This window comes from Rosa rugosa, chromosome 6 (assembly GCF_958449725.1).
Source record: "Rosa rugosa chromosome 6, drRosRugo1.1, whole genome shotgun sequence".
Classification (NCBI taxonomy): domain Eukaryota; kingdom Viridiplantae; phylum Streptophyta; class Magnoliopsida; order Rosales; family Rosaceae; genus Rosa; species Rosa rugosa.
This window is the reverse complement of record NC_084825.1, coordinates 27335785-27357878: the sequence shown is the minus strand read 5'-3', so window position 1 is coordinate 27357878 and position 22094 is coordinate 27335785. Positions and strand designations below refer to the sequence as shown.

Below are 22094 nucleotides of genomic sequence, written 5' to 3'. Positions count from 1 at the left end.
TATATATATATATATAATTAATACGAAGAATACGAAGAAGAAATAATTAAGTAGGCTTTGAAATTAGAATATTATAATTCATTACTAAAGTAATTCTAAATTAAGTAGGCTTTGAAATTAGAATATTATAATTCATTACTAAAGTAATTCTAAAATAGAAAGCCAAAAATAACTTTCTCGTAAATTTTAATAAAATTGTGTTAATTTTGGCCACGAGATGCCACCAATAAATGGACTCTTTATCACTATGAACTCAACTTGAAGCATTAAGGTTGTCTTTCTGCTCCTACTTCTAATTTGGTGAGTGCTAAGTGAGCTTTATCGGTACTTTTCCAATGAACTAGAAATGCACTATTAGAGCTCATGTTAGCTGATCTGATCATAAATACTTAGGTGGTGGTTTACCAAAAAACATTAATATATATATGCTTGTTCTTAACCGGTTGCTCGGTGTTTAAGTTGCACTAACTCATTTCCTACTTTCCTATCCCTCAAGTCCTCTTTCCTCTTTCTTTACACATCTGCTAAGACATTATTATTAACAAACCAAACCTTGTCCTACATGTCTGCAAAGTTTAAGTTTCCGAGCTAGCATCGTTGCATTCATATATGAAAGGATCAAGGGATTAAATGACTATAACGTACTACTCGCCGAGAAAAGTTTCACAAGAAACAACCAGCTAAGCCAATATAGTTACATCGAAACTCTTTATTATAAACTTATGATTGTATAATTTATATTACTTGTAACGATTTTTCGATAATAATGAATTTAATTGATAAAATAATTATTATCTTTGGAGAAACAACCCATTCAAATCCATGTGCTTATAAAGTTATAAGGGATGCATGTATATAACCTTTGTAGTTTAAATGGCATATATATATATATATATATATATATATATATATATATATATATATATATATATATATACACACAGATATGAATACATTAGGATCTAAAAACTGAACGGCTAAGATGTAAAAATGTGATCGGAAAGTGGGTCAAAACTGGAAATCCGCACCTGAGCAAACTTCTATATATATATATATATATATATATATATATATATATTATTCTCACTCTCACCAAGTCGTCTTCTTCTTCGTCTTCTCCATAATTTACTAACCAGAAAGAAAATGGTCTATGTCGTTGTCCTTTTTGGGTCCTTGGGATCCTGAATCCTTGACCTCCGCTCATGCTGGCTTGGATTCACAGTCATCATATGCTAGCTACCATATACATTTACTATTAATATTTCAAAAAAAAACATGCATTAATCTATTACATACAAAATTTCCTGTGTCAATTCTTCATAACATAATTGCCTCTACAATAACCACGAAAATACATGCGGATAGGAACTTGTATATGACTTTCAGGACCCGAGGATAGCGATTGTAAATATAATGACCTGGCAATATGAATGTTCATCTCTAAGAACCTTGACCCATGACTTTTGCTGGGTTGCTTCTTTGGGAGGCCAAGTGTCTGACCTCTCGCCTGGTTTGTCTCTATTGCAGTTGGTTTGTTTGGACTTATTGCTTGTTCTTCTTTTCCGTTGGCCACTGTTGAGTTTTTGTTGTACTTCTTATTTCCTTGAAATTATGATTCATTTATCAAAAAAAAAAAAAAAAAAGAGTCAAGTAACTCCATCCCGATTTGTATACTAACATTTTAGTTTGAAGGAATTAACTCCACAGTATGAAACTAACGACGATATTTGATTACTTGATCTACATATTTAGGGACATGAATACAAGTGACTTTACCTCCATTAGAGAGTAGAGACGTAGTGAGCAGTCACACATGGCCAACTTTTTGTCTTAAAACGAAAAAAATAACTATATTAATTGTTGGGTGTTCTCTAATGTTTAATATATCAATTCAACAATATGTTTTAGGAGTTAAATTTTGTAGCTGATGTTTTTGTTCATATGAAACACTCAATCATTGATACTAAAAGTATGAGAGAACTCTCTCTCCTCAATATATTTGCTCAATGCTTTAAACTAAGATAATTCTCAGAATGATTAAGGTGTTTCAAGTTGTAAACTTGTAATTAGTGCTTGTACTCTACAAAAAAAAATAAAAATAAAAATAAAAAAAAGTTATAAGAAGCCCCAAGCACTAGAACAATGTCATAGTCTTTACTTGGAGCTTGGGTATCCCGCCCAAACCCAAAATAACGTGAACAATGCCATTGTCTTGGTTGAACTGATATTGATTGAATAGATTTCTGCTACCTTACAACCTTACAATACAAACACCATGCATAGTTACAAAATCAGAGGCCTCTTGACTCTTGTCTCAGTATAATGGTCGGTATAGTGCTCGAAATTAGAGTGAATGGTTTTTCAGGGGCTTAGGATCTCCTATTGATTGAGAAGAAAACATAAAACACACTTAAATGAGTGATATTCTTGTGACATGGGGACATTGGGTGCAGTTTGCAATATGTACTAGTTCCATAAGAAAGAGAAGTAATTTATCTATTTGGCAGCATATTAAAGAGAAATGAGATTATCTAAAGCAGATACGTGCTTTGCAAAGTTGCAGAATAAATAGATTGAAGCTAGGCATTTCGAACCTTTTAGGGTCTATACCTCGACAAACTGACATGAAGAAAATCCAAGAAGAAGATGAAGGATAAAAGCAGAAACATACATTGTAAATCAAAAACTTTTTGTCTGTCTAAGTGTCTAACTATCTCTCACTACCCTTTTCTTGGGTAAACTTGTAACAAACATTTGAGCATTGTCTAGTGAAACATTTCAAATTATCATAATAAGTTGAAGTACAACTTTTGCAGAAGATGAGCACAAAGAAAACCTATGATCATAACATTGTTGAAAATCACAGAACCAGCTTTAATCTTTTGTCCTGCACTGCAAGGGATGCTGCTTCCACTATAGCAACCTTTCTTCTGCTGAATCCCCGCACCCCGATTTTCTAGAACAAATGTAGAGTTTGTCTTCCCACTACTGAAGAGCACAGTCCAAAAGAAGGGCCCTTTGTGAACCCCAACCATACCTACTCCCACCTCATTATGTGACTTATTCCGAAGAATTGACAAAGCCATGTTGTTTCCAACAAGAACATTTATAAAAGCTAATGATGGCTCTAGATACTTGGAGTGACAACCCACCATGTATCCAGTTATGGTGCCGAAAGTGGGTAGCTCAACGCCACAATTTGGGGCAAACACTTCGGTGAAGTCGTCTTCAGATGGCGTACAGTTGATAGTGCCATTCCTACTACAGTTTCCCTTGCATGATTTAGCAAATTGCAGAGCCATACACCCAAGTCCAGGACTGTCATTTAGTTTGGAAAGTTTGTGAGACGTTCGATTGTTGTTGATAATCTCAACAAGATCATTTGCAGGGTTTCCTGAGGGACAAACCACCACCAAGTCACCCATCATATGTAACTATCTATAAGATAACATAGTATCACAGGGAATATAGTTATACAAACATGTAATCATTAATGTTGCAAAATACTAGAATCAGACATATACACTGAATAAGAATGTTAAGAACATGAATGTTGAATTTGCCAAGTTAATTTCAACCACATCTACTTTTCATCTTGCAGAATATATAATTATATTCTCATCAAGCACCAAGCAGGGTCAACTATAAAGGTAATACTCAGATATTGAGTTGGATGCCACTGTTTCCTACTATCACCAAGGAATCTGAGAAGTAAAAAACAAAAATGCCAAGGAAAAGTGTGACACAATGCTATAATTCCTACTGTAGAGAACCAAACTTGGCATCTCTAAAGGACCTGATATTCAATGTCGAAAACAAAATTTCTTTCGAGGCGTTTGAATTTAGATGGATTAGGATTTGGGCATACAGTGGAAAGTGAATGGAAACCATAGATATACTCTTTCTGTGCAAATGTTCGAAGGTGCAGAAAACACAGGCTCTTAAAGATCCAAAAGTAGCTCCCCATACAAAGGAGAAAAATGGGAGGAGAGGAGCCTACTTTTGACAATGTCTGATGTCATTCATACTTGAAAGCATTCAATGTAGGCATGGGACTCACCTGATGCTATTTCACACTTCAAAGCATTCAGTAGCAGGCATGAGACTCCTAATCTCTCTAGAACACTATTAGCAATTTAGCACCCTAGTCTGCCCACAATGGCAAAATGATAAATAAACTAGAGATATATGATAAGTCATCTCTTAATATTCTCATCTGAGAACAGTAATTTCTCTTAGCCCACCCATCTCTCCCCAAACTTATTTTTGCTACTTGAGAAGCCAATACAACAAAGTAGAAGGCAGGATTCAGCAAATTGATACTAATCTTCCACAGCTTTTAGACATCACCACAAAAAAGTCATCAAATCTACATATTATATGCACTATAATCTAGGCACGTACATAATATTGAAAGCTGCTACTAAAAGTGAAAATGTATATGCATATGTTTCTACAATAGTGAAATCTTAGTTAACAAAAAGATCAAAACGCTAAGAACTTGGGGGAATCTGCAGCAAATTGCAATAGCTTCAGAAACCACAAGTAGGGAAAGACTAAAAATTCAGAGTTACAGTAGTTACCATGGTGCTTGGAGGAAACAAGAGCTGCTAGCAGTAGACAGCTACTAAAAACCAACCACCCAGAGCAACAAAGTCGCTTCACCATTTTCACTTCTGAGAAGAGAAAAGGGTTTTGCTTTACAAGGAATCTGAGTAGGAAAAACCAAAGAAAAAGAGGTTGGAGAAAGAAAGCAAAGCTAGTTAGGAGAAAAGGGTAGTGATTAAACAATGGTGGGAATGGGAAATGGGATTGAAAGCAGGGATCTTTGCAGGAGGGAAAGAAATAATGTAGGGAGGTAAAGTGGGGAGACTGGAGAGTAGTGATGAAGTGTTGCAGAGTTTAAAGACAAAAAGATGAGAGGTGGTGGTGGACCCATTGAGCCGTTTTGTGTTTTGTGCCTTGGGTTTCTTTTTCTTAAGAAATGGTGCGGATTTTCAAAAGCTTTGGAATTTTGTGGGCCCATTTTGGCGGATTTTATGGACAGATTTACTCTCTACACCCATCAATCTTATTGGTATACCCAAGTACCCAACTTTATTTTTCCATATGTATTTGTAATCTTTTCTTACATTTTTTTTTATCAGATAAACAACTCAAATGCTACAACTAGTATTTCATGAGTCGAACTCACAACCTCCTACTTACGGATAAGAGACAATGCCACTAGACCAAATGGTGCTGAGTTTTTCTTAAATTTTTTGGCTTGATTATTTATTTATTTTATTTTATCAGAACTCATATATTTTGTTTATGTAGCTCGGCAAGTGGGATTTTTTAGTGACACCCCATATCAACTGTGGTTAGTAGGTCGCTTGTAGCTGACTACTTTACTCTTTTGTCAATATCGTCAATATGTTTGGCACCGTTGGTATGATCATTTTTATCAATTTAAAGTTAAATTGTGCAGGGTCGATTATTAAGAAAAATAAATAAAATGAGCAATCAGGTGAAGAGATGTACCTATCTAGGTCAAGGACAAAGTATTATGTACATCAGAGTCTAAACTTTTGAAACAACTCAAGTACTCAACTCATTGCACAAAGTCATCTATTTGTTTCATGAGAGAGTATTCAATGCACCGATGTCCGCTTGCACAAGCAGAAATGGACTGCTAGATAACATCAATTATATTTTCGATTATTAAAAATTATTTATAAATATCATAGGCTAAGATCTATTGGATCTGCTGGTTTTCTTACACCATCAATGCATAGAAGAATTTTTCTTGTTTCACCCATAAATTAGAATCCAATTTTTTAATCACTACTTGATAGCGACACAATAGAAAATCTTGACCATTTATTTTTTTTCAATGGTGGGTGTGTTGATCAAATTTTATGGGGAACAGTGTTCGAAGCTTTGGGTTTGGGCCACTCTTTGCAGACCAAACAGACCGAACCATTTCATTTCGTATCACACAACGCAACAACAGAAAACGTTGGTGAGGCGAACCCTCTAGAACTCAACTAGTTCCTTATCTCTCACAAGTCGCATAGGGTTTAAGATATCACTCCCACTTCTTCTTCTTCTTCTCAGCATAACATTCAATCTCCGCAGCTCTCTCTCTCTCTCTCTCTCTCTCTACTAAACCCACATGGCCTCCACTTTCCTCACACTCCCAAACCCTTTGGTGTGCAGACCCAACACTTCGTCTCTGTCCAGCCAGAAACTACTCCCAGGTATTGCACAAGTTCCCTCCTTTCTCAACCCCCTTCTCTCTATTCCTATCGTGAATTTCCAAATTCATCTTATCTTTGTTTTGCTTCATGGGTTTTATACAGGTCTGCGAAGAAACTCATTGAGAGTCAACGCAATTGCCAAGAAATGGGAACCCACCAAGGTTTATTTTTTTCTTATATTTTTTGGAATTATTTATCTGGGTATTGATTTTTATGCTCACTTGTGATAATTTGTGAATCACAGGTGGTTCCCCAAGCTGATAGAGTGCTTATTCGTCTTGAGCAACTCCCTGAGGTAATTTTTGCTGGGTTTTAGTAACACAAATTGTGTTTGGATGGTTTAAATTGGTATTATAAGCTGCTTGTTTCTTGTTAATCAGAATGCCAAAATAATATTAGTTCACTGTTTGGGCGTGTAGAATGCCAAACTTGTGAAAATCTATGACAGTGCCAACTGCCTTATTGTGTAGCAAATAGTATATTTGACTACAGTTCTCTGACAACTTAGCACTAGGACAAGGAGTGAATTTGAATTCTTTGTTGAATCTTTGCTTCAACATGTAGTCACTCTGCGTAAACCTAATAGTATGATTAGTTGCATTTGTTCTGTATTAGATGCTCACGGTGGTGTTGTATCATTGTGCATTGAAATGCGTAGTACTTGATGCAGAAATTTTTGGTTACATTAATCCATTTTGTGATGGCCTGCAAACGGATATAGTAATTACAACAGACTTTACATTGGCGCAGGTTCTTAGATCATAGTGGAGGGAGATAAGCATAACTATGTCTTTTTGCATGATTTTTCATGATTTGAAAGCAGAGTAGAACAGTTACTGTATTCACTGTCATTGCTTGAATATTATCTTTCATGGTTGGAGCGTGGGAAGGTTTCTGTTTTCAACTTTAATCAAAGGGCAGACCTAGGTACATCAGTCAAACCTTGGTCATCTAGTACAGCTGTACTTGCCAAAACTTGTGGCGGAATAATGGGTTTATTATTTGAATAGTATTGTCCTAACTCTTGATGAGTGAGATCTCTTAATTTGGTTGCCTATATCTGTCAGATTTCTGGTCAAGATTAGTGTAGAAAATTGTCTTGACAGGTCATTTGTCTTGGACTGGTTTCGTTTGAGTCAAACTAGTGACACTTGGACTACAAATAGTTTTTTATATGGGTGATTCCTAGATGTTGAAGTAGTTTGATAATGGATGCTGAAGTTGGATGTGTAAGAGTCAAGCACGTAGAGGCTAATCCAAACATGACCTCGCTCTATGAAGTTCAAGAGCCTTGGTCTGGTTCATGAGTTTTGATTAATTCAACTGGTTTTTTGTTGCGAGAATCATTGAAAGTTTCAGGGTCCATTGAGTTCTTTGCTTTGTACGTGTCATGTTGGAAACTTAGATGCATCTAATTCATAATTGATCAATAATAAGGAGGCGTGGAAAGTATATCCTCTGGGTATCTTCTGGTGGCTGTAATTTGAGATAGAGTGTACAGCTTTTGAAGAGGGGAGTATTTTTCTGGTCTTTGGTATTTAAATTGCTTTCAACTGTTGGTTTTTCTCGATGTAAATTCTCCCTAACTATAGGGAAAGAGAGAACGGGCAAACCCAGTATTATAGCAAGTGTTTCACTAGTATCATTGGACCTGAATGCGTGTCAAAGATACATATATGCTATATAAGATTATTTATAAAATGTTTAAGAGGATCCATGGTACCTTAAGAGGTTTGGAATTGATTGATCGCCATTAGTTGCTTTATAGTGGGGCTCACATGATTCATTTTCTACTCTTCTTTGTTATTAAATGGACCATTTGGAACTCTATATTGGTGAAATATACGTGTACATACTTATCTCTTATAAGAACTCAGCATGATAGTGAAATCCTATTCCACAGAAATCAGCTGGAGGAGTTTTGCTGCCCAAATCTGCCGTTAAATTTGAGCGGTATCTTATGGGAGAAGTATGCCAACTGTTTCTGTCTTGCTATTACATACTTTTTCTTTAGAGTAACAGGTTAAATATCAGGAAAATTAACAAGCATGATTGTGTTTATCTCAGGTTCTTTCTATTGGTTCCGAGGTTGGAGAAGTGCAGGCTGGAAAGAAGGTGAGTAACTAAAATCCTCCAAAATGATGGCGACTATTTTCTGGCATAAATTAATGTTGATTTGTGATACATGTTAGTACGTACATTATAGGTTTTTGGAGGAATAAGGTATCCCATTGTGTAGTTTTAGTTCCAAGTACTATTCAAGTGCTTATTGTCATCTAAAATTCTTTGCAGGTTCTTTTCTCGGACATCAATGCTTATGAGGTAAGTAAAACTAGTTCACACTGAGAGTATCATATTCCTGCTTTTTATTTCATTATCTAAATGATGAATATGCATTTGCTGTCAACACAATCATAAGTTTTGTTTTGTTTTTTTGTTTTGCTTGAATAGGAGCCACTTTTGTAGATCACAATGTGCAAAATAGAATAGATGTGGATTGTGACAAGAAAAATCCTTAGCCAAACAATAAAACAATAACAAGAAAAAAGAGAAAATCACTACGTCATGTGTAGCTAGACTGCTATAAAACCACTCTAGAATTTAGCAGCACATACTGGATTTGTCTGCTAAACTAATAATGTAGTGATGCTATGCCATAGAAAAAAATCAGCTTGAAAAGATGGCACGCTAAACTGGTGAAAAAAAGAAGACAGTTTTGGCTGTCGTTCTCTCACTTGGAGGATACCCATATCAGATCTGGTCGTGACCTAGGCACCAACTAGACACCCACAATGGTCCAAAGAGTACTAGCTCAACTGGGGAAATTCAGTGTAATTGGTTTGCATGATAAGTCTTCTATGTCTGCATGTTTGTAAGGCCAATAAATTTCCTCAAATCAAACCTTCTATTGGAGAAATGAGATTCCAAATTCATATCTTTTGGCAGCAATAGATTCTCAGAATGGGGTAGCATGAATTGTCTAGGGAAATTATAGTCTTCAAAATGTGAAGACAAAGAACCTAATTGCCATCGCTTTAACAAAGCCTTGGTCCATGAGGTAGGTCTGTGCATTTGAGTAAAAAAGGGGGAGCCAACAATGTATGGAGAGAATGATGGCTAAAAAAAAAAAAAAAAAGAGATACACCAGTGTAGCGTGTCATTTCCTTGGCGGTTAGCTTTCATTTTAATGAGCATTGATCCTAGCAGATGATTTTGAATTGCTAAACCCTCCTGTGTTTACTCCTATGAAATGAAATAAGAACCAAGAAGCAGATAGATTCTCTTCTGTCTAAACTGAAGTTTGTGAATACGGTTTTGCACATTGGTCCATATGGTTTATACTCGATGTATTTTGGTATCTCAGGTGGATTTGGGAACAGAGGGTAGACACTGCTTCTGCAAAGAGAGCGAATTGTTAGCCGTGGTTGAATAAGATGTCATCCCTCGACAGTAGGCAGGATCTCTTGAATTATTTTCTGAAATTTTAATTGTTGAGATGTTTTTCCTTGTATGTCTCCAACTCCCCAATTCATTGGATGAATTTTGTAATATTTAGTCATCATTGTACTTTGGAATGTAAGCTGTGTTATCTCTTGCGATGATTTATGGAAATTTGGTAGAAGATGCAGAGTGTAGAGATAAGGGGAAGGAATAAAGACTTTAATTCTTAATCCGAGATTCTTTTATCCTAATAAAAGTAAAAGTAGTACTAATCAGTAAGATGGAGCCATTCTCTTGTGATCAGGTTGGGGAGCTTTTACCTCTCGGAAAAAAATATGGCAGTGGGGAGACGATTCAATGATAATGTGCCAGTGAAGAGGGTAAAATGAGCGTAAATAGCATTACCCAAGGCCAGTAGGTTCTCCCACCATGTGTATGGAAGCATTTTAGGATCGACCTAGAATCATGTAGGGAGTTTTTCTGTTCTGAAACGGTCTTCTGTAGAGGCTGGTTATTGGTCCAGTGGTAATCTTCCCTACACTGAAAAAAGATATAACCCAACAGCACCGGCACCTTATACAACAATACAAGTCAACCAACGGAGTTGACACATTCAATAATAGACGTACATATAAATCATAATCCGATAAGAACCTGCTGCAGTATCTGCATTTCAATATGCTATCTTGTGTGAAAATCTCATATGCAGGAATTCATATTTCAACTCAGATGCTTTCTTTGTCAATTCATTATGCTTAACCAATAGGATTCAAACTTGTGTCTTTAACCAGTTCTAGAACTGCGGCCGGAGACGCATTCATAATGTTTTCTTAGGACGTCCTCAGATAACACCTTAATGTAATGAAGCCCGTGTTTTGTGTTCGAATAATTCAGCATGCTGCTTATAAATTGGATTATTATCAAGTTTCTAGACAACCACTACTTACCAGAATTAAGATTTACAAAACTGAGAGTATGGGGATTTACAGGTTCATTTCAGCTGCGTTTTTCTTGTTAGGTTTTCACTCTTGCCTTTGTTTGACCCTGAGTGGAAATGAGATGGATCGACTGGCCTTGCTTGACATCAAGGCCAGGATAACTGGTGATCCATTTGGAGCCCTGACTTCATGGAATGATTCCGTCCACTTTTGCCAGTGGTGTGGAGTTACTTGTGGTCTACGACACCAAAGGGTCATGAGGTTGGACCTGCAGTCCTTGCAACTTACAGGCTCCATATCACCACATGTTGGAAATTTGAGTTTTGTGAGAGTGCTGTATCTTCTCAACAACAGCTTCAGCCATGAAATCCCTCCAGAAATTGGCCGCCTGCGCAGGTTGCAAGATTTGCAGCTGCAGAACAATTCAATAAGTGGTGAAATTCCTTCTAACTTATCTGGTTGCTCTCAACTTGTTACAATTCGTCTTGGTTACAATTTTCTGGTAGGAAGAATTCCTGAGGAGCTCGGCAGCTTGTCCAAGCTACAAACACTTGTAGTTCCACACAATAATCTTACAGGAACTCTCCCTAACTCTTTTAGCAACTTATCTTCTGTTGAAAAGCTCTATGTATCTTCGAATAATCTGAAGGGAAGTATTCCAGATATTTTTGGTCAAATGACCAATCTTAGTTTCCTTGCACTCGAAGACAATAGCTTGTCTGGTATCATCCCTCCGTCGATCTTTAATCTCTCCTTCCTCACAGTCTTTTCTGTCATTATAAACCAACTCCAAGGGACTTTGCCCTCAGACCTAGGTGTTGCTCTTCCAAATCTCGAATTTTTTGGTATTGATTACAACCAAATTAGTGGACCTATTCCTGTTTCAATTTCTAATCTCTCAAATCTAGCTTCCCTTCAACTGATTGCAAACCAACTATCTGGAAAAGTTCCTTCTTTGAAAAATTTACATAAACTTGAGAGATTAAATCTCGGGGGCAATAATCATCTTGGAAGTGGGGGAATTGGTGACTTGAGCTTTCTCTGTGATTTGACTAATGCCACCCTTTTAGATGAACTGTTTATTAGTGAAAACAATTTTGGGGGTATATTACCTCAATGCATTGCTAACTTATCTTCTCATCTGGAATACTTCTATGTCAATATCAATAAAATAACAGGAAGCATTCCAAATGGGATTGGTAATCTGGTTAACTTGCAAGGCCTATTTCTTTCAGCAAACCAATTTTCAGGTCAAATTCCCTCTGAAATTGGGAAGCTTCAGAAGCTGGTTGAATTAAACTTATCTATGAACTCTTTCTCTGGGAATATTCCTTCCACTTTTGGAAATTTAAGTTACTTATCTAAATTGGATTTAGATGGAAATAAACTTCATGGCAGTATCCCCTCATCTCTAGCAGAGTGTCATGATTTGACATCCTTGTTTCTTGGTCAGAACAATCTCAGCGGTACAATTTCCCAAGAAGTCATTGGTCTGTCCTCCTATATTGAGTTTGATTTATCTCACAATCATTTCACTGGTTCTCTTCCAGAGAAAATAGGAAATTTGATTAATCTGGAGTACTTAGATGTTTCTGGAAACATGTTATTTGGTGAAATTCCGGCAAGTCTTGGTAGCTGTATAGAAGTTGAATACCTATACATGCAAGGAAATTTCTTCCAAGGGACAATTCCATCATCTTTGGGTTCTCTTAGGGGTCTTAAAGAGTTACATATTTCTAACAACAACTTGTCAGGCCTCATTCCAGAATTCTTGGAGCATTTTGAATTCCTGCAATCATTGGATTTATCTTATAACAATTTGGAAGGCATGGTACCAGTCAAAGGAGTTTTTCAGAATGCAACAGCCACATCAGTCAAAGGAAATAATAAGCTTTGTGGGGGCATAACTGAGTTTCAATTGCTGAAATGCGAATTTGGACATCCCAAGAAGAGAGGATTAAGCCGAACCTTGAAGCTGATAATCTGTCTCGTTTGTGGGCTTCTTGGAGTCTCCTGCGCTCTGTCATTTTGGTACCTTCTTTGCTCAAGGAGGAAAATAGTGAAGCACACTGCAAGCGATTCAGAAAATTTTCTTAAGGTGTCTTACCAAAATCTTCTAAAAGCTACTGATGGATTCTCCGCTGCTAACTTGCTAGGCATGGGCAGTTTTGGATCAGTTTATAAAGGAGTTCTTGAACAAGGTCAAACAACTGTTGCTGTCAAAGTACTTAACCTATTTCATCCTGGAGCTTCCAAAAGTTTCTCTGCTGAGTGTGAGGCATTGAGAAACATTAGACACCGTAATCTTTTGAAGGTACTCTCTGTGTGTTCAGGTTCTGATTTTGAAGGTTGGGATTTTAAGGCCTTAATCTATGAGTTCATGGTTAATGGGAGCTTGGAGGAATGGTTGCATCCAACTCAGACAGTTGCTGAGACAATCGAGAGACCAAGAAGCTTGAGTTTTTCTCAAAGGTTGGCCATATCAAGTGATGTTTCTTTGGCATTGGATTATCTCCATCATCATTGTGAGACGCTGATAGTTCACTGTGACCTCAAGCCGAGCAATATCCTTCTCAATGATGATATGGTTGCACATGTTGGTGATTTTGGGATGGTAAGGTTCCTTCCTAGAACTTCTGGTAATCAATCTAGCTTGCTTGGAGTAAAAGGAACTGTTGGTTATGCTCCTCCAGGTGAGTACGTTCTTAGATAATTTTTTTTCCTATACTTCCTTTGAAAGCTTGAGGGTAGAAATTATAATATGGTGTTATGATTGAATTGTTAATTGTGAAAATGCAGAATATGGTATGGGACATGAAGTTTGGACACAAGGTGATGTGTACAGTTATGGCATTCTCCTACTGGAAATGTTCACAGGAAAACGGCCAACAGATGACATGTTTCAAGGAACTTCAAACCTTCATAACTTTGTGAAGGCAGCTCTGGCTGAGGATGTTATTGAGATTGTGGATCCTGTTCTTGTTCACGAAAAAGCGGAAGGGAAGATCATTGCGGACAAATGTCTTAATGAGGATAGCATAAGGCCTCACATTAAAATAGAAGAAAGCTTGATTTCAATCCTAGAAATTGGTGTGGCTTGCTCTGCAGAACGTCCTAGAGAACGTCCAGACATTAGTGATGTTGTATGTGAGATGTACCGAATAAGAAACAAACTAGGTTTGAGCTAATAGGATATGTGAATTGAGGCATGCTGTTAATAATCAGTTATCCATATGTGTGCAGTACTATTTTGTTATATCGACGACTACATTGTTTACTTTTCATATGTCTAACATGTCTAAGCAATGGCGAAGCTTTCCTGTTTAAATTTTCTATTATTGGTTCAAGGGAGGCATTTTTTTTTATCTTACTAATCAAGTTCCATATGTGTGAGGTGCTATATTTGGGTAGACTTTATAAATTACCGAGCAGTCCTCATTGTTTTGTTTGTTTGTAGCATGGTAGCTGGGATTTCATATCTTACAGGTAGATGTCAGGTCTTGGATCAGGCGGCAGATATAGTGGCTTCTTCTTTTCATGGATGGTTGAACTTTGGGAGTATGGTGGGTGATGCTGCTTTGGTGTTCGCAGATATGTCGTAATGGCTTTCCAAGCAAAATTTGTAATAGGTAACATTTGGTTTTTGAAAGACAAATTTCTTGTCCCCTGCATAGTAGGTAGAGCCGTAGAGAATATGTTTGTATTTGTGTTTATAGTTGAGTGTTTGTGGATCTTTGAGATTACACACAATCAATATTAGGAGTAATATCTGCATAAAAAAAAAAATCAATTTGTTTGTATTATTTCATATTTATCTCTCAGCCTAGCTTTTGATGACGTTAATAATTTGTCCAATAACTTGTGTCCAAGTGAAAATTTCCCAGAGATTGACTATATATAAAATTTTAAATGTCCTTCTCAAATGTCTGGTTAGGTCATGCTGCCTAATTTCTTATGCCTGGATAGTATTATCAGAAACAGTCAATGCATCCACATAGAAGGGTTCAAATCTTAGACTAATGGTAGAATTATACCCAACAGATTACTAGGGTTCAACTTGAAGATTTTGTAATAGCAATCTCGTAAAAAGTAAAGGAAACTTGATGCAGCCGTGATGGAACATTTGAACTTTCTTTATCATTTTACTATATATGCTTCACTAGTTAGGATTCCAATACAGGAGAAAAGTCAGAAATTTTTTTTGGCTAGTTGCAGTGCAGGCTTTCTCTGCTCGATAAAATTATTTAATATTTTTTTTCACTTATGTACTTCCACCTGATGATGCCTACTTTTAGGAGACTAATTTTCATGTTATTTTCATAATTTTATCTGTTGGCTTGGTTCACATCCATTGCTGGATGCTGCTTATAAATTAGCATCTCAGTCAAGTTGCCAGCCAGTTAAAGCTAAGCAACCAAAGTTTCACAAAACTGAAGTTATGAGGATTTTCACCTTCATTTCTGCTGTTTTTTTCTCATATGTTTGCATGCATGCTCTTCTTCCTTTTCACTCATGCCGTGGTTTAAGACTTCAAGGAAATGAGACAGATAGACTGGCCTTACTTGAAATCATGGCTAGGATAACTGTTGACCCTTTTGGAGTCTTTGATTCCTGGAACGAAACCAACCACTTTTGCAAGTGGCATGGTGTTTTTTGTGGTCATCGTCACCAGAGGGTCACGATGTTAGACCTGCAGTCCTTGAATCTTGCAGGCTCTATAGCACCACATGTTGGAAATTTGAGTTTCCTGAGGGTCATTTATCTCCAAAACAACAGCTTCAGCCATCAAATTCCTACCGAAATTGGTCATCTCCGCAGACTTCAGGGTTTGCACTTGGAGAATAATTCACTCAGCGGTGAAATTCCCTCTAACTTGTCAGCTTGCTCTCAACTCATCATAGTTTCTCTTGGTTTCAATTTTCTGGTAGGAACAATTCCGGAGGAGCTTGGCACTTTGCTGAAGCTAAGAACAATTGCAATTTACCGCAACAACCTATCAGGAAGTCTCCCTCGGTCTTTTGGCAACTTATCATCTCTTGAAGTGCTTTCAGCGTCTACTAATAACTTGAATGGGAGTATTCCAGATATTTTTGGCCAACTAACAAATCTTACAACTCTTATATTGGATCTGAATAGCTTCTCCGGTATGCTTCCTCCCTCAGTTTTCAATCTCTCTTCTCTAATATTCTTCTCTGTGGTAGTAAACAGAGTCCATGGGTCTTTGCCCTCAAACTTAGGTGTGGTCTTTCCAAGGCTTGAGTACTTTGATATTGCTCGTAACCAATTTCATGGACCTATTCCTGTTTCGTTGTCTAATGCCTCAAACCTAGCTCACTTTGGAATTTCAGGAAACCAACTACATGGAGAAGTCCCTTCTTTGGAAAATTTACATAGGCTTGAGAGATTAATTCTGGGAATAAACCGTCTTGGAAGTGGGAAAATTGGTGACTTGAGCTTTATATGCGATTTGGTTAATGCCACTCGTTTAGAGTACCTGGAAATTAATTCAAACTACTTTGGGGGCATGTTACCTCCATGCATAGCTAACTTATCTTCTTCTCTTGTATCACTCTTTGTATCTTGGAATAAGATTTTTGGAAGAATGCCTAATGGGATAGGGAATCTGCATAACCTGGAGAAGCTTCGTCTGTCTTTTAACCAATTTTCAGGTCACATTCCCCCGGATCTGGGGAAGCTTAACAATCTATATGAATTAGACTTGGCTGAGAACTTACTATCCGGGAATGTACCATTCTCTTTTGGAAATTTGAGTGGATTAAATAGACTATATCTATCTTACAACAACCTTCAAGGAAATATCCCTTCCAGTTTAGGTCAGTGTCTCAACTTGATTCTCTTATCTCTTGCTTATAACAATTTAAGTGGTATTATTCCTGGAGGAATGATTGGGCCATCATATTCATATGTTGAATGGGATCTAGGGGACAATAACTTTTCTGGCTTCCTTCCTGAGGAAGTAGGAAATTTAATAAATCTGGGGACTCTAGATGTTTCTGGAAATATGTTATCTGGTGAAATTCCGACTAGGCTAAGTGGTTGTATAGCGTTAGAGTATCTATACCTGCAGAGGAACTTCTTTCAAGGGACAATTCCAGCATCTTTGGGTTCACTAAGAGGTATTAAATATTTATATCTTTCTCACAACAACTTGTCTGGAGCGATTCCAGAATTCTTGGAGGGCCTCGAAGTTCTGCAGTATCTGAATCTATCTTATAACCATTTGGAAGGCATAGTACCAGCCAAAGGAATTTTCATGAATGCAACTGCCACATCAGTCAAAGGAAATAGTGGACTTTGTGGGGGCATACCTGCATTTCAATTGCCAAAATGCAGATTTAGACATACCAAAAGGCCAAGATTGAGCCTCACCTTGAGACTAACAATCTCCCTTGTTTGTGGGCTTCTTGGAGTTACCTTTACACTGTTGTTTTTGTACTTCTGTTGCATGCAGAGGGAAAGAACAAGGCAAAGTATTTCAAGTAATTCAGAAAATTTTCTCAAGGTGTCCTACCATAGTCTTGTAAAAGCTACTGATGGATTCTCCTCAGCCAACTTGATCGGCATGGGCAGTTTTGGATCAGTTTATAAAGGAGTGCTCGAGCAAGGTGACACAACTATTGCTATCAAGGTACTTAACCTTGTTCATCCGGGAGCTTCCAAAAGTTTCACTGCTGAGTGTGAGGCCTTGAAAAATATCAGACACCGTAATCTTGTGAAGGTACTCTCTGCATGTTCGGGTACTGATTATCGTGGCTGTGATTTCAAGGCCTTAATTTATGAGTTCATGGTTAATGGGAGCTTAGAGGAATGGTTGCATCCTCAGGTTAATGGCGTGAAAGATGAGAGGCAGAGGATCCTAAAGTTTTCTCAGAGGTTGAACATTGCCATTGACATTGCTATGGCATTGGAATATCTCCATTATCATTGTGAGACCCCGATAGTTCACTGCGATCTCAAGCCAAGTAATGTTCTTCTTGATGATGATATGGTTGGCCATGTGGGTGACTTTGGGTTGGTAAAATTCCTTCACAGAGCTTCTGACACTGTTTCTGGAGATCAATCAAGCTCCTTGGGAGTAAGAGGAACAATTGGTTATACTCCTCCAGGTGAATACCATCTTTAATCATTTCAAATTATTTCTCCTTATCTTTATTTTAATAGTTTGAAGCTTGAAAATAGAAATAATGCAGTTTTTAAATGCAGAATATGGCATGGGACATGAAGTTTGGACACAAGGCGACGTGTACAGCTACGGCATCCTTCTGTTGCAAATGTTTACTGGAAGTAGACCAACCGATGACTTGTTTCAAGGAACTTCAAATATTCATAACTTTGTGAAGGCGGCTCTGCCTGCACAAGTTCTAGAGATTGTGGATCCTGTTCTTGTTCAAGAAAAAATGGAGGGAGAGATGAGAAGAAACAATAATCTTAATGATGATAGCACAAGGGTTTCCAACAAAGTTCAAGAATGCTTGGCTACAATTTTAGAAATTGGTGTTGCTTGCTCCACAGAACTGCCTACAGCGCGGTTAGACATTAGTGATGTTGTTGCTGAGATGTGTCGAATAAGAAATAAATATCTAGCAAATAGAACTTGTGAATAGAAAAGCATATATCTTTAAGTACTTGTGTGTGATATACAACCAGAAAGCAAGTAAATGAAGAAGAATCCTTTGACTCTGGGTTATTTCTATTCATACTCGAATTTCTATTGAAAACTCCCAAAATCCCACAAAGAAAAATGGTACTAACATCTAGTACTTCATTGTCATTCTGTTTTCTTCTCTGAAATTTCCTAATCAGCGCAGTGAGCTCCAAGAAAAATAATGTCACGAATATCAGATCGTGTGAGGGCCGATGTATTCAAATTTTAGTTCTTAATTGCATAGTCGTTGAGAATGAGATTCCTTAGAGAAACCTCAACCTCTATCCACTGAGCCTCAGAAAGAGAGGGCCAAATGTGGTCTGGCTTAGCTTTTGGGACAGCTGGCATTAATAACTCCGTTGCCTACTCATTGCTCACATCAAGCGCACGAAGGATCAGAGCAATCCGGTTGAAAGCTGTGTAGGATACAATTCTCTTCAACCAATCATCATAGATGTTGAAGCTGAAAAGATTAACGTCCAGTGGCTGATCAGTATTAATTCTTAGCCTTCAATTTCATCTGATCAATAAACTTCTCAATATTAAGGCAAGCCTGGAAGGGAAGCTTGAGCTCACTTCCTTCCATGACTATATCAGGAAAATCCTGATCAAGCATTCCCTTACTTACGTCCAGAAAGATTTTCTTTGGAGGTTCTCCAACTGGTAATATTTATTGCCATGTATAGAAAAGATGAGTGCTCGAGCTTGTTGAATCCTGACCAAGAAAAGGACCTAAAGTGGCACAAGGTAATTTTTATGGGATATAAATGTCAAGTTGACATAAGATATGAAAAACCAAGCAATAGATTAAAAGTCCATTATCTATTTTGTCTATTTTGATGCAGGTGCTTTGGGGCAGTTCAGGATCTGGATGTAGAGTGGCTAGAATTGCATAAGAGAAAAAGGGATTTGAACTCGAAGTACATGGAGCTCTGTCCATGTACTTCGAGTTCAATCCATTTTTCTCAAGCATATGATAAGTACATTGCTGATAAGCGCATTGAGATCACTGACACTTCGGAAAGAATGCATGTACTCTTTTTTTTTTGTTTCATTCTATCTTAAATTGATAACTAGATTCTTAAGATTTTAGTTCATGTTCATGTACGTTCTTTTTTTTTTTTTCCTAAATACAGCGCTAGAGAACTGGTACTCCTTTATTCGATGCAGATAACATCAATGATGAGAGTACCTGGATATACTATCAATTGCGTAGTAAACGTTGGGTTAAGAGATTAAAGAGTTCTCTACGTTGGGATCACATCCGAAATTTTTTAGAGTTACATCACATTCACATGCTTGAGGTTAGGATTATTTCAATATTGCCCTACTTCTGTTATTTATATATGTCTGATGCTTATTAAATTTATCTGTATTTCTTTGTATCTGATATATTTCTATATCAGATACCATTTATTGCCATGTATCGAAAAGATGAGTGCTCGATCTTGTTGAATCCTGAACAAGAAAAGCACCTAAAGTAGCACAAGGTAATTTTTATGGGATAAAAATGTCAAGTTGACATAAGATATGAAAAACCAAGCAATAGATTAAAAGTCCATTATCTATTTTGATGCAGGTGCTTTAGGCAGTTCAGGATCTGGATGTAGAGTGGCTAGAATTGCATAAGAGAAAAAGGGATTTGAACTCGAAGTACATGGAGCTCTGTCCATGTATATGGCAAGTACATTGCTGATAAGTGCATTGAGATCACTGACACTTCGGAAAGAATGCAGGTAGCCTTTTTTTTGTTTCCTTCTATCTTAAATTGATAACCAGATTCTTAAGATTTCAGTTCATGTTCATGTACGTCATGAGCATTTTTGCTGTATAATACTGTGCCTCTTCTGACTAATACTGTGCCTTCGGTGAGTCCCTGCTTTTTATTTCAATGATATAACTATGTTTCGAACACTGTGAAGAAGGTCCTATTTGTTAGGTGATGGGTATTGCATTTTGTTAATGTTGGTTGTGGCTTCTTGCTTTGCAGGTTTCATCTGGTTCCAATGTTCCATCTCATTCTGAAAGGTGAGTATGATCTGTTCTGATATTAGACTATGTTTCTTGTTGGTTTGTCTTATTGTATCCTTTGTCTCTCTTCTCAAAATTAATATACAGTAAAAATGCTCATGGTAAGTTTTGCATTCAGTTTAGAATAAGGAGGCATTTTTGTTCATTTGAGTTCCACTATTTAGAGAAGCGTTTAAGAAACTAAATTCACTTTTCACCAATTCTCAAGACTTTTTAAGATAGCTGCAGTTTTGTAGTACTTATGTTTTCATCTAAATCCAAATAAAGAAAGTATCGATCGAGTATTCCATCCTAGTATGATAATTTTCAGTAGCATCTGTAAATTATATAATTGTTATGGTTGATTTTGTTCTCAGGTCTCAGATTATTTGTTCTGCTTTAGGTTCTCCCCTTAGGTATATCACTCAATTGTTTGGTTGAATTTGTTACGGATTGTTTTCGTTTGCTTCTTGTATAATCCTTAGCACAAGGCTTTTAGTTCAGATTCAGTGAGCATTGTGCTAGTGTTGCCTTTCATGAGTTGATAAACGCATTGGTTAAACTCACCCTTTTTTTTTTTTTTTCAAGAAACGAACAATTATTTTCTTCTCCTCTTTGTGAAATTACATTTTCCTTTCTAAACAGTTTATAGAGTACACATGATGAACACATAAGTTGCCTTTCATGAGTTGATAAACGCATTGGTTAAACTCATCCATTTTTTTTTTCTTTCAAGAAACGAACAATTATTTTCATCTCGTCTTTGTGAAATTACATTTTCCTTTCTAAACAGTTTATAGAGTACACATGATGAACGCATGAGTTGCCTTTGTTGCTTTTCATGAGTTGATAAACGCATTGGTTAAACTCATCCTTTTTTTTTTTTTTTCAAGAAACGACCAAAGCTGCTACTACCTCTTGTGCTATGTTGGCAGTGTGGATGTTGATCTTCAAGAACAGCTTCCCGTGTTCGGATTGAACATGAAAATAGCACCACTAATGGGGTTTTGATGGATTTTAACAGGGTATACAAACCAAGTAGTTGTTTGAGAGAAGAAAATCTTCACATAGTTTTTGGATATTAAGTGTGGTTCTGGTTCTGTAGCCTTAGAAGAGAACAAGTCCAATGTTGTATTTTTTAACCACATAGTTTTCTTCTGCTTCTTAAGTTGCCTGCAAAGCTGTGTTGATAGCTAGACTTGTTTGAGCCCAAAAATTTGGAGCCAAACAAGACTAATTAAGAACTGTGTATAGAGGGAGGTTATGTTTGAAAATAAGGAAACAATATACATACTGTCCTTGAATCATCAAGAATAAGTTTCCTTATTCTATTGGTAGGATTCTCTAGAATTTATTAAGGGTGCGGCTATTGTCACTCTACCATTTTTTCTTAATTCACCTTACAAACATTTGAACTATTGAAAGACTATATTACCCAAGTGCAAAATGACTAATAAGTATATTAATTTTCTAAAATCTAAATTTGTAAGGAAAACTAAATACATAACCAATTAATTAAATACAAAGACTATTATTTTGACATAGATTAAAATAGACGAACATTGAAACTGAAATAAAAAATTTAAAAAATGAAACTAAATCAGATTGTAATTTTATTAGGAAACTTTAATATATTCTATTTTTTTATTGGTATAAATCAAATGAGAGATTTTTGTTATAAAAAATTTCTTTTTTAAATGGATATTCATATAAGGATATTTTTGAAAAGAGAAATGGGTTTGATAAGTAAATTCAATAATTGAAATTAAAATGTAGGGTGTAATGAGTAAGTAGGGT

The 22094-nt window shown here is 36.6% G+C and overlaps 4 protein-coding genes across 5 annotated transcripts; 3 read left to right on the top strand and 1 right to left on the bottom strand.

Moving 5' to 3' along the window:
- Positions 1–2568: 2568 nt before the first annotated feature.
- LOC133715948 (uncharacterized) lies at positions 2569–4873 on the bottom strand. 2 transcript variants are annotated; one of them, XM_062142653.1, is made up of 2 exons: positions 4584–4873; positions 2569–3438 (listed from the first exon to the last, which is right to left on the bottom strand). In XM_062142653.1, the coding sequence occupies exon 2, from the start codon at positions 3426–3428 to the stop codon at positions 2787–2789; it is 642 nt and encodes a 213-aa protein (XP_061998637.1). In that variant the 5' UTR covers positions 3429–3438; positions 4584–4873; the 3' UTR covers positions 2569–2786. The 2 variants fall into 2 exon arrangements, with proteins under 2 accessions (XP_061998637.1, XP_061998636.1); XM_062142652.1 differs by having other exon boundaries at positions 2578–3394.
- Positions 4874–6079: 1206 nt separating this feature from the next.
- On the top strand, positions 6080–9844 carry LOC133718128 (10 kDa chaperonin 1, chloroplastic-like). The gene is made up of 7 exons (XM_062144941.1): positions 6080–6242; positions 6345–6403; positions 6487–6537; positions 8146–8211; positions 8310–8357; positions 8535–8564; positions 9607–9844. The coding sequence occupies exons 1-7, from the start codon at positions 6158–6160 to the stop codon at positions 9673–9675; spliced, it is 408 nt and encodes a 135-aa protein (XP_062000925.1). The 5' UTR covers positions 6080–6157; the 3' UTR covers positions 9676–9844.
- An 814-nt stretch (positions 9845–10658) lies between these two features.
- On the top strand, positions 10659–13882 carry LOC133716508 (probable LRR receptor-like serine/threonine-protein kinase At3g47570). The gene is made up of 2 exons (XM_062143212.1): positions 10659–13314; positions 13421–13882. The coding sequence occupies exons 1-2, from the start codon at positions 10659–10661 to the stop codon at positions 13807–13809; spliced, it is 3045 nt and encodes a 1014-aa protein (XP_061999196.1). The 3' UTR covers positions 13810–13882.
- Positions 13883–15191: 1309 nt separating this feature from the next.
- Positions 15192–20738, top strand: LOC133716507 (probable LRR receptor-like serine/threonine-protein kinase At3g47570). Its single transcript, XM_062143211.1, has 5 exons — positions 15192–17748; positions 17846–18170; positions 19133–19319; positions 20278–20315; positions 20675–20738. Exons 1-5 carry the CDS (start codon positions 15192–15194, stop codon positions 20736–20738), a joined length of 3171 nt encoding a protein of 1056 aa, XP_061999195.1.
- The last annotated feature ends 1356 nt before the right edge of the window (positions 20739–22094 follow it).

What these genes read in the sequence shown, in the direction of transcription:
- LOC133715948 (XM_062142652.1), bottom strand. Translation starts at nt 4,668, where the DNA reads ATGGTGAAGCGACTTTGTTGCTCTGGGTGGTTGGTTTTTAGTAGCTGT. An exon ending in TGTTTCCTCCAAGCACCATG is followed by an intron (nt 3,395 to 4,583) that starts GTAACTACTGTA and finishes TTTGTCCCTCAG; the next exon opens with GAAACCCTGCAAATGATCTT.
- LOC133718128 (XM_062144941.1), top strand. Translation starts at nt 6,158, where the DNA reads ATGGCCTCCACTTTCCTCACACTCCCAAACCCTTTGGTGTGCAGACCC. An exon ending in GTCTTGAGCAACTCCCTGAG is followed by an intron (nt 6,538 to 8,145) that starts GTAATTTTTGCT and finishes CCTATTCCACAG; the next exon opens with AAATCAGCTGGAGGAGTTTT. An exon ending in AGCGGTATCTTATGGGAGAA is followed by an intron (nt 8,212 to 8,309) that starts GTATGCCAACTG and finishes TGTTTATCTCAG; the next exon opens with GTTCTTTCTATTGGTTCCGA.
- LOC133716508 (XM_062143212.1), top strand. Translation starts at nt 10,659, where the DNA reads ATGGGGATTTACAGGTTCATTTCAGCTGCGTTTTTCTTGTTAGGTTTT. An exon ending in TGTTGGTTATGCTCCTCCAG is followed by an intron (nt 13,315 to 13,420) that starts GTGAGTACGTTC and finishes GTGAAAATGCAG; the next exon opens with AATATGGTATGGGACATGAA.
- LOC133716507 (XM_062143211.1), top strand. Translation starts at nt 15,192, where the DNA reads ATGGCTAGGATAACTGTTGACCCTTTTGGAGTCTTTGATTCCTGGAAC. An exon ending in AATTGGTTATACTCCTCCAG is followed by an intron (nt 17,749 to 17,845) that starts GTGAATACCATC and finishes TTTTAAATGCAG; the next exon opens with AATATGGCATGGGACATGAA. An exon ending in ACACTTCGGAAAGAATGCAT is followed by an intron (nt 19,320 to 20,277) that starts GTACTCTTTTTT and finishes CTTGCTTTGCAG; the next exon opens with GTTTCATCTGGTTCCAATGT.